Raw genomic sequence first — 11,590 nt, 5'->3', positions numbered from 1 at the left:
CCGGCCGGTTTTAAACTACGCAGCACCAGTGTGGTCGCCGGAGACTAGTAGGACGCAGTGGACGAAGCTACAGACGGTACAAAATACAGCGACCGGATGCCTCCTGATGTCACCAGAACACCACCTCCACGATTAGGCGAAAATGCTCCCAATTAGGGAGCACAACACGATGCTCTGCAAGCAGTTTCTTGCTGGGAGCCACAGATGTGGCCACCCAAATAGACAGCTGCTTGCAGAGGAGCCCTCGCCGAGGCACGTCAGGAGGCATCTATATGAACTGACGGACGAAGTCCAGAGGTTCATTAAGCAACCTCTAGACCCGTCAGCTCACAGACAGACCCTGAACGGCATTCACAGGGACGCAGTCTCGAGTTATGTAGACTCAAGACCTGTGAATGCCGTTCTAGGCACACAAACACCGGACATTGACGCGACGGAGCTCCATCTGCCTCGGGATACCAGGACAACAATAGCCCAACTTCGCTCTGGCTACTGCAGCAGGCTAAATTCCTACCTGAGTAGGTTAAATGCGGATGTGCCGAACGAATGTCCGGCATGCGGAGAGACCCCTCATGACTCGAAACATCTCTTCGCATGCCCGGAAAACCCCACAACCCTAACGGCGTCGTCCCTATGGACCGACCCCATAGAGGCTGCACGCTTCTTAGGGCCGATCTGGGCGGAGTTGTTGTAGCCGCTACAATAACAACAACAACAACAACTAAGATTTTTTAATTGGGATGGAAAGAAATTAAAAGTTGAATTTAAGAATAAAGTACACAACTTAAAAATTGTAACATTGAAAAAAACGTTCAGATAATCACTTTCCATTTTATGATATTTCGTGTTACTACGTTTATTCATAGAATTTTTTAACGTTTACGAAAAATTCCCTATATTCACGCTAAATTATTTTTAAATATTTTTTATTTGTTACAAAATGGGTTTCGACTTAAGCTATTTTAGATGAAAGTTCAGATTTAGTTTTTGTAAAAGCTGCACTATCATGATTTTATATTTTATTGATAGATTTTTTAGTTTTATCTAAGCACTACATATACATAATTTACTGTAAAGAGTATATTGTTTCTGTGACTTAACTCCAATATTTCACTCTCATATATTTTCATTTGTCATAAGTATGGGAAGCGTTAAAAATCGTGTATATTTACGTAAGTATGTATTATCGTATGACATGGTCAATTCTATCATTAAATGAAAGTTATTGTTCCCTACTGGTATGAATATGAAAGTTATCATTCTAATGTCTGCGGTAACTGAAGTCCGGTAGTTGTTTAGCACAGCATATCGCCACTATGAAAAGCACCCCGAAAAAAAAGTTTAATTTTGCCGTCTGCCGTGGCACAGAACTCATTGTTTGTTCATTACGAAAACGTTTCTCGATTTGAAATGCTTGCGGAACAGTTATGAGCGGCAATAAAAACCATAGCGAATACTTCAAACCGTATACTACAAATACGCTGTACGGCGTAAATAGCAACAATGCATATAAAACATGCGATGCAGTGCGTCCGATGACTATTGCTAACGTCACAATCCCTGCTTTACGGTCATTTTCAGCGTCGCGAGTATTATTACTATGTAGTATAGCCTCGGCATTTAGTGCCAGAGGAATAGCATAGTATATTGTGGTCCAGTCCACATGACCTGTTTGTGACATAAACGCAAACAATACTGACAATGGTCCGAACAGTATCAAAATTACAACATCTCCAAGGGCAATATATTTGAAACCAATTCCACCAGTGTAAAGAAAACTGGACGATAGACCGCCGAAATAAATTAACGCCAGGTGTTCCATTTTAGCTGGACTCAGAAAGGCTAAGCAGATGAAGCCGCCGCAACCAGCCATGTACAAAATTGCTCCCAATGAGACAACCTACAAATTAAGAAAATATATTAAATTGACTTAAAGAAATCACCTCTCAATGTACATACAGTGCCGGACAAATTTACAAGGTTCTAACAAAAACCAAATATATAAACTCAAATTTCAAACCTTGTACAAAAATTACGGAAATTCTGCAAAGTTTCATTCAAATTGCAAACTTTTTATTTAAAATTTTTTGGAAAAGTTTTGGTATGCGGTTTTATAGCCCTTTATATTTCAATTTGTTTACAATGTTCAACCAATCGCGCTGACTTTTAATATTTTTTTTATGGTTACGGCTTTTGCTGTTTTTTTATGTAACAATTTAGATATTACACACAATTAATCCACAAATGCCCTAACCAACAAATTTTTTATTTTACAGAAGTAAAAAACATTATAAAAAGAGTAGCAAAAACAAGTAGTGCATTTTTAAAAGTGGCATATAACTCCATTGTTTTTGGTACTACTACTTAAAATTTTTATTTAAGATGTGTTTTATACATCCTACCAAAATCTGTTAAAAATGCAGTTTCGAAAAGTGTTGGCTAAGGCCGTTGTGAATACAAACTGGCTTTGATTTTTGAAATTTTGTCAGCAGTGGTATTCTGACAATCGCTTCGCAAAATTTTGTCGCCAGAATTCTCTAGATTAAAAGCAGTGGGGACTAAAAGTATTCAAGATGGAATAACACGTGCAATGTGTAATCAGCCAAATCTGGGAGCATGGGGAAATATAACTACATAGATGTTGCGTGTTGTTAGGGGCGTCTGCTATCCTTTTGGATTTTTGGCGATCAAAATTAGCGATAGCAATGTTGGAATCCGGTTGCAGATAAGCATGCGAAAATAAAACTATTATATGGAAAATTTAAATACATATCGTCGTTTAAAGTACAAAAACGCGTATCAACAAAATGCAAAATCGCGTATCAAGATAATGCAAAACGTGAGGTTGCATAAAAGCGTATGAAGTTGCATAAATTATTTTCTAGAGAGTAAAAACATTCATATTTCAAAATGGTTCTCTTTTTAATAAAGCAATCGCATTTCTGGCTAGTATATTTCAGGACGAATAGATCCAATTTTCGGCAGCCAATGTCAGTTACACGGTTTTGTACTTTAAGCGACGATATGTATCTCTAAGAGATAGGATAGAATACTGAAAACCTAAAACGTACCGCGATTGAGCTTTACTTTTAGATAAATACGAGATTAGAAGTATAATTGTAACAAAGATATACCGCGTAACAAAAACAAAAAAAAAACATTGAGTTAATAAGTCTTTAAACAGAAAAAAACAGGCAGTAGAGTGCGCTCAGTCAAACGGGCGGAAAATATGGGAATACATATCGCACATGCTCTGTAAAAGTGTAATAATTCAAAATTTGTCATTTTTGATATTATGAGCTAAAAAAATTCACCCGACCATTTATTTAACTTCCTGCAAAAGCCGCACCAATTGTTTTAGTTATTTATTGCAAACATATAAAGTAAAGTTTCCCTCGCGCATATATTTAACATATGCTTAAAAAAATTACTTGCATTTTCCGACAAATGAGCGATTTTGAGTTAGCACGCCTTTGAAGAACGTGTGTGATATGTACAGTTACTCTCAAAATTGAACGTACTGCTCTTTTTTGTTAATATTTGCGATGTTTTACATGCTAGAAATCGAGTTGATTTTTGAGAACTTTTTTGCTGACTGTCCTGCGCATTTTTTTCCATATAAAAAATTTTCAGAACACTCAATTTTGGGAGTAACCGTATACATAATATGTATGTACACTGAAAACATTTTATTAATAATGTAAACAAAACTAAAATTAAATGTTTATAAAATACATTCATACATATGTATGTGCTTACCTCATCCTTCGTAAGTATGTGATCTACGAGTGTGCGATCGTCGGCCTTTTGCTTGTCGATTCCCTTGATGAAATCAAAATATGTATTCACCACATTTCCAGCGCAATGTACTGTGACTACAGTGAAGGCGGTTAGAAAAAATGTTATTAGGCTAAAATCGGCTGCCCATTGAGAACGATATGCCAACGCTGAACCCATCAACGTTGGCACCAAGCTGCCTGATAATGACCATGGACGCAGTGCATGTAAATATGTTTTCAATTTCATGAATGTACCAGTAGATGTGCGTTGGGTCAAATTGGCAGTTAAAGTTTTAGCTTTGCCATTTAGTAAGGACGTTGTATCTTCGTTTTCATTTATTGAAGTGCCATTTTCAGTATTTTGACCAAGTAGATTAGAATTTTCCTTAACCTGTTTACGCTGATATGCCATTTCAACTGAAATATCATTTACAAGATGGTTCTTTTGATTTAAGTTGTTGTCTGCTTTCTCATTAGAATTGATTGCGGATGCCATTCCTAGTGAAATTCAATTAGGCCAAGAATTATTGCAAACATTTAGAATGTACAAAATGTTTACTTACGTTTGCCTTTTTAGGAAATCTGACGATGAACTAATATTTCACCTTATTACAATGAGTTGTTGGAGCAATATAAATATTTTAGACTTTGTTTATATTCGTTTGTAGATCTTTTGGCCTTGTGTATCCCAAATATCTTCGGAACGAGAAAAAAATTAAAAACTTTCTATTGTTTGTTTATACGTATCTTTTTTTGCAATTTTCTATCATGCCTGTTGCGCTGCTTCTGTACCTTTTCATTCAACACGATCGCCACGATTGCCAGGCAATGGGTGGGATAGCTGCTAATGTGAACTTTTGGCCCGTGGAGCAAATGCTATTTTCAAAGTTGGCGAAAATATGCTTTTCTCATGTAAATTCTTTAGCATTATTATTCTAATGCTGTATATATCATGACACATATGTGAGAGATCAACATAGTCGTCTGAATTTCAGTCACTGATATATACGAAGTGCCGCCCGCCACCTTAGCTATAACAGTAGGAACCACTTCTTCACACCTGACAAATTCAATGATGTTAAAATATGTTAAATGTATGCATATTAATATTATATATTCATTCTTGCTAACATAAATGTACTGAAATTAAACTGGAACAAGAAATTTATTAGTTAATCTTTCACAGCTTCTTATGTATTTCACCTGTTCGTAAATTTCTCCTTTTAGCATTTTCTATTTTCTAATCAAATACCCCACGTCACCTGTGTGGCAACTGAACATACCTCTTACTACATGTCTACACCTGCTATGGGCACACGCTTTCGAAATCTTATCGCTGAGAAATTTCTAACCGGCGCACAGTGTTTTGGCTATATGGAGGCAGGTGAAACTTGACATGTGCTCTAGTTTTTCTTAGAAATAAAAAATTATGAAACTTTGTAAAGATGGTACAATTGCCATGCACTCTACTCTTGTGGGCGGAAACATTAAATTTCATCCGATTTCGATGAAATTTAGTTTGTAATCTTTATTTTATTAGAAAAACCTAAATACAAAATATGGGAAAGATTGGATCACTGTAACGTCCAAAACTCCCAAAAAAACTGGGCCCAGTCATTAAATGTGATGGAATTTTGGTTAATTTTTGTTTCCTGCTTTCCACTCTCAGAAAACAAAGGTCATACTATAAAATGACTTAGGTGTAAACACTCGCTTTTTTCCCATTATTTGGTGAGATTTTTTCATTGTTCGAAAAATTCTTTTCGCGAAATTATGCAAAAAAAAGCTGAAAATCCAAAATTAAGAAAATCAAAAATTACATATGTTCGCAAAGTCGCGCGCAAAGATCAAGAAAATTGGAAAGTACCAAATAAATGATAAATATCCTCACCTGGATATTCCACGACATTTAAATAATTGATTACAGTTGAAAAAGAAACACTTTGTTTAATGGGTTAATCGCCAAAGGCAACTAAACTGATTAGTCGGTATCGCGCCCATTCCCGTATTTTTTTTGGAAAGGTATCATTAGTGAAGAAGGAGCTGAGTAAATAATGTAAAATTTGGTATTTACTTTTCCCTCTTTAAGTCCATCCGGTTTTTTCTTATCAACTGTCAACATGACTTTTCTACCCGCCTCCATATAGTCGAAACCACAGTATAGACAGTAGCCTACCTTTTTGGGTTGTTGTTGTAGTAATCGTTGTTGTTGTAGCTATATTCACCCTTGAGGAAGGCACTGGGTTGTGTGCTGCTATTTAATGGCCTTCCTCAGACTGTTTCTTAGATTTCAGGGTTGTGTGCTGCATTATTATTAGATAAATAAATTTAAGCATTTGACAAATCGTGATTTTATTAAAAGAAAAATATAAATGGTGTTGAAAAACCAAACAAACGCTCGTGCGAAAGCTCTATTTTTGTGTATTGTTAAAATTTATACATGGCGTATTGATGGTAATACAAGCAATGTATTCTTTTGTGGATTTTATGTTACTTAAGAATTTAGACAACGTGCGAGCTGTCAGGTTCTGTTATCAATATAATTAACACAAGCTTTTCCGCGTGTTTGCCTTTCAATAAATAGAATAAACAAATATTCGCAAATAAATTGGATTTATTTTATAACTGACAACTAACGTACGCTGGAAATTTTTGACAGTTGTTCTGCTGAAAAAGAAGTTGGGCAATTAAAATCAGAAATTATACAAAAAAGACTTGTCTTTACTGACATTTATTCTTCAATAACTAAAAGCCATGCATTTATTAGACGCCTTAGTAATAAAATTAGAACAAAAAAATTCTTCAAAACCATCAGGCCGGGTTGAAAATTTTCATTCACCTCATAGTTAACAAAAATTTACAATCCGTAGTACTTTTCTATCAATTCGCAAATGCCGTTTGCACAAAACAGGTTATGAAATGCGTTTTATTTAAATCGTTTAGAAAATTAGTCATTTATGTATACCATTTTATGTGGATTTATTCAATAAATTTCGTTTTACACTATACTTTTTGAAACTATTTGGAGTTAATTATTTTTTGTTTCTTAAAGCAACCCTGCGTGCTTGCAAGGCGTGTGTACCAATAATTTCATCCCTAGCATATTCATCCCCGAGGAAGGCAGTCGCCAAATTCACCGAAGGTTGTTTGCTGGTTATATTAGGTTCTTTCTCTAACAATCCGGACCGGATCCGGTAATTAGAGAATAAGCGAAAAGTTTGCTCTCAAAAATGGAACATAATCCAGAAGTACGGGAACGCAAAACACATTTCGTGCCTAGAATTTGTGAAACAGCTAGTGATGTGCTGAATTTTCGGTACCCAATACTTAAAAAATATTTCGGTACCCAATACTTCCTTTTCGATACCCGATACCGATTCTTTACATTAAACCTTCGCCATTATATGCATTTCAAGTTTAGAAAAAACTTTAATTACTAATTTATATGATATCGGCTAAAACACTTGAACTTATCGCAACAGAGAAATATTATTTGATCAGTTTTAATCTTAGTTGATCCATGGTACAAGAAAAAGGCTTTTGCGGATGAAGAAGCCTTTCAGCGGGGAGATTCTGTAACCAGTTAGCGACAAGTTTCGGATCGATATCGCACTTGTTGACGTAAAAATATTTTATATCATACGTCAACAAAACCGTAGCCGATTCGAAAATTGTGGCTAACTGGTTATAGAATCTTACCCTCAGGCCTACAAAATAATATCGTCCGATTCAGCTGGAACAAAAATGTTTCAAACAAGTAAGAGTTTCTCTGCATTATGGCCTCGAACCGACATATAGACATTTTTCATTTGAATCCGTATTAAAACCTCTATTGGCTCCTACATTCGGGTTTTTATAGGCGAGTCTCCACTGAACCGTTTTTTCCATATCTTTGGCATATGTGCGCTTTTATTCGAAACCTAAATGTTTCAGTTCCGAGTATCGAAAGTATTGGATACTTTTTAAATCGGTACCGAATATCGATCAATACTTAAAAGTATTGACTCAGCAAATCACTAGAAACAGGCAACATGTAAACACAAAACAGCTGATATGCACTTTGACGCTTTATCCATTTTTACCCATGAACCAAAAATACAAGATCACGCGGACAGGAGAGTAGCCCGTTAGAATCGCATTTAGGAAAAAAGTTTAACGATTTTGACATTAGCCGTTTGTTTACATTTGTTCGTTGTTTACAATTTGGTGGTGGCTTTTTACTGCAATTTTCTTCATTTTCGCCTGTGACAACGTGTGTACACATAAGATAAAGAATAATTTAACACAACGGCATGATTTATAGAAGAATTTGCATAATAAAAATGATTATTCATGCGTTCAACAATTTCGCGGTTTTTTCCGTTCTCTTCGTTGTTTACTTCTTACAACAAAGATGGCGTCGAGATTTCGGCAGCTAGAAAATAACTTTTTCCTTTCTTTCCGTCCCGCGTGATCTTGTGTCTTTCGTTCATGATTTTTACCCGGAGAAAAAGTCCGGGCTGTTTTGGGCAGGAAGAAGAAGACACTTACGATCCAATACGTTCCAATTTTCGCTCTCTATTACCCATTTTGTTGAGTACGAGAATGATTTCTGGGCTATTTTGGGCACCCGCGGGATCCCGCGTTGCATACGGGAAAGAACCTACTGTGCACCGCTGCCGTCTGTTTATGCTTTTAGTTTCCATCACTCAATTCTTGTAGGGTTTGTTCGCTGCACCGTGAACAATACTTGTGTATGCAATAACAAAAATTACGCTGCGTTTACATAAAACTATTTGAGACAAGGCAATTGAGAATATGTATTAGTTGTCAAATTATTGTGTAAAGTAGGCGTCCAGACAATTATAAAGACAATACATTTTTCAGCAACCGCCGTTAGTGTCGTTTGGATTTCATATTATTTACTAAAATATCCAAACACAAACCACTTTTTCATAATTATGTGATATTTTCCGATTTTGTCTTGCCACTTTTACTCAAATTAACCAAGACGTGACCGAAATACGTAACTCCGAGTCAGCTGACACGATCTGTCTTACCAAAGCGCCATGTAAATGAAAACTCAACACCGCAGAATTTTTCTGTCGTTGTAGCCCGTAGCGCAGAAATGTGTGGAATTTAGATTTTTCCGTGTCAGCTGATTTCCTTCTATAGATGGTTGCCACTTAGTCAGTTTTGCAGCTGGTAAAAAAGTTATAAGTTCCTATTCAAAATACGTTTAAAATATTTGAAATTTACTATCGAATAAGGTTTTTTGTTGAAAAATAAGTAATTTATATTTAGCAAGCATCTATTATAGCACGAAAAATTGTAGTTGAAAAGGTGCGTTTATGAAAAGGCATTGATGACTGGCAACACTGTAGTAAGCAACACTGAGGTCTCCAGTAATCGACCAAGAATGATAGAATACAAGATTGCGCCGTCCTGGCCGTTGACATTTGTGTACCACAAGTAAAAAAAGAATAGAGCGAAAAGAAGTACGAGTTGAAACTGCCAAAACAGTTCACTTTACAGCGAAAAACGTGTTTTAATTTTGCTAAATGCGAAAATATTGCATTTTCACATAATCTATTAAAGAATAGTGAACGTTTTAGTGCACTGGATTGCTTTGCAATCGAAGCTGCTGCAGCAAACGTTTTAGTGCACTCTATTGCTTTGCAATTAAGGCTGATGCAGCAAACTGCGGCAGCATCTCAGCGGGATTGATTAGTTAACTTGCTAAAGGAGGATGCTTGGAGCAGAAGCGAAGTCATTGTGATGCAATGCTGTCAATATAATAATAAAGATACATATCGAGAACGGTTTTACCGTGCCCTATGTACACAAAATTCAGCGATCGCATCTCGAATCTTAACCGCTGTCGAAATTTAACACGCGGCACTTCATTTTACTAGTTTTTACTCAGAAATTGCAAATTAATACCATTTAAACTGACTTGTTACTTATAATTAAAATTTTCTTTGTCGCTGATTTGTAAACAAAGGTTTCTTTACAAGTTACCACAACTGTCAAAATCGGCAAAACCAAAGTGGCGGTACCACTGACGGCGCCACCTTTGTTCGCTGCACCGTGGTAATCGACAAAATTCTGCGTATACAGACTGCGTTTAAGTATAAGTTCTGCGTTTTTGACAAATTTCACCTAAAGACAGTGATGAATACAATGAGAGAAGTGTGAATGTATTAAGCTATCTGAACACTTGTCGTCCAATCATAGTTGCGTTATCATCTCGCCCTCACAACAAATCAGACAGTTGGGATTCATCAGCCAATTCACCACAAATATCCAGTACATTACCGGCTCGGATAACCACGTTGCCGACACATTGCACCTTCCAATGTGTATCGACCACGACGAACTTTCAGCCGCCCAGGCGTTGGATGAGGAACTCCAGCGGTTGTTAACTCACAACGACACCTCCTTGAACTTACAAACGCTTAAGTACGGTCCTGAGGGCAAAGGAATCATCTGCGACATTTCCACTAACAACGTTCGACCTTTCGTACCGACACCCCTACGACGCAGAGTTTTTGACGTGCTGCACAACCTCGCTCACCCTAGTGGTAGAACAACTGTCAAGATTATTGCTCAACGATACATCTGGCCGTCGATGAACAAGGACGTCACTCAATGGGCACGGGACTGTGTCCCATGTCAGCGATCAAAAGTGGTCCGTCATATCCGTACAACACCAGCTGCTTTTCCTCTTCCAGATGAAAGGTTTGATCACATCCACCTGGATTTGGTCGGACTGTTACCCGAGACTCAGGGTTACCGATATTGTATGACAATGATTGATCGGTTTACGAAATGGCCTGAAGCAGTACCGATAAGAGACATCACAGCGAGCACAGTGGCCAACGTATTCTATTCGCACTGGATATCACGTTTTGGTTGCCCCAAACTTCTTACGACCGACCAAGGCACTCAATTCGAGAGCGCACTCTTCAAATCCCTCTCGCGTTTTGTTGGCGGTAAAAGAATCCGCACCACAGCATACCACCCGGCAGCAAATTGACTTGTAGAAAGGTGGCATCGCACCCCCAAAGCAGCGATCACGTGCCACGAAATTTCGCAATGGACACGAGTGCCACCTTCAGTTTTACTAGGGCTGAGAACCTGCTATAAGGAAGACTTGAAAGCATCACCAGCGGAGTACCTTTATGGGACAACGCTTCGGATCCCAGGCGAATTTTTCATGCACGAGAACTCTCCATCAGATCAGTAATTTTTCCTCGAAGAACTCCTCACCCACATTCAAAAGATAAGACCAGCTCCTACTTCGCACCACTGTCGTCAAAAAACCTTTTGCTACAGAGATTTGTCGACTTGTTCGCATGTGTTCCTCAGAGTCGACGCTACCAAACGACCGCTCGACCAGCCCTATTCAGGTCCTCATAGGATCGTCAAAAAGATAGATGAGCGCATTTATACCATCGAGGTCAACGGCAGAGATGTCAACGTGAACATCGAACGCCTCAAACCCGCACATTTAGCCAGCGATTACATAATTGGCAGCGCCGCCCAGAGAAGAGTTCTGAATAGACCAGATCTTCCGCATAATCCTAGCACTTCAACAATCCTACCCAATAACTACGGCACCAATCATTAAATTCGCAGCGAAACAAGATGGCCTAGAACCCGCTAAAAAATCTACTTTTTTCACTGTCTTGTTCTTGCTTGATCTTGTGTGGCTCGTTCATCCTTGTTGTGGAGTTGTACTCTAACAATTAGGGGATTCCCTTACGGCGCGTTTACATTGGACAATGATGTCAAGACAACAAAGAAATACGTATTAGTTGTCAAAAACG

At 37.7% G+C, this 11,590-nt stretch overlaps 1 protein-coding gene across 6 annotated transcripts; it reads right to left on the bottom strand.

The window, feature by feature from the left end:
- Positions 1 to 853: 853 nt before the first annotated feature.
- On the bottom strand, positions 854 to 5,692 carry heix (UbiA prenyltransferase domain-containing heix). Of its 6 annotated transcripts, XM_017610453.1 has the most exons (6): positions 4,983 to 5,046; positions 4,911 to 4,930; positions 4,572 to 4,839; positions 4,343 to 4,475; positions 3,760 to 4,277; positions 857 to 1,900 (listed from the first exon to the last, which is right to left on the bottom strand). In XM_017610453.1, exons 5-6 carry the CDS (start codon positions 4,273 to 4,275, stop codon positions 1,262 to 1,264), a joined length of 1,155 nt encoding a protein of 384 aa, XP_017465942.1. In that variant the 5' UTR covers positions 4,276 to 4,277; positions 4,343 to 4,475; positions 4,572 to 4,839; positions 4,911 to 4,930; positions 4,983 to 5,046; the 3' UTR covers positions 857 to 1,261. The 6 variants fall into 6 exon arrangements, with proteins under 6 accessions (XP_017465946.1, XP_017465942.1, XP_017465945.1 ...); XM_017610457.1 differs by having other exon boundaries at positions 854 to 1,900; positions 3,760 to 4,196; positions 4,911 to 5,047; XM_017610456.1 differs by lacking the exons at positions 4,911 to 4,930; positions 4,983 to 5,046 and adding an exon at positions 5,671 to 5,692.
- Between the last annotated feature and the right edge of the window lie 5,898 nt (positions 5,693 to 11,590).

The sequence above is a fragment of the Rhagoletis zephyria genome, unplaced genomic scaffold (assembly GCF_001687245.7).
Source record: "Rhagoletis zephyria isolate East Lansing unplaced genomic scaffold, Rhagoletis_zephyria_1.1 Rzeph_scaffold_00314, whole genome shotgun sequence".
In the NCBI taxonomy this organism is placed as follows: Eukaryota; Metazoa; Arthropoda; class Insecta; order Diptera; family Tephritidae; genus Rhagoletis; species Rhagoletis zephyria.
This window is presented reverse-complemented; position numbering and strand designations above follow the sequence as displayed.

Bases quoted from the DNA above. Each gene is read 5' to 3' on its own strand.
- heix (XM_017610456.1), bottom strand. From the start codon at position 4,275: ATGGCATCCGCAATCAATTCTAATGAGAAAGCAGACAACAACTTAAAT. The intron at 1,901-3,759 runs GTAAGCACATAC...CTTAATTTGTAG, and splicing joins ACATACTTACGAAGGATGAG to GTTGTCTCATTGGGAGCAAT.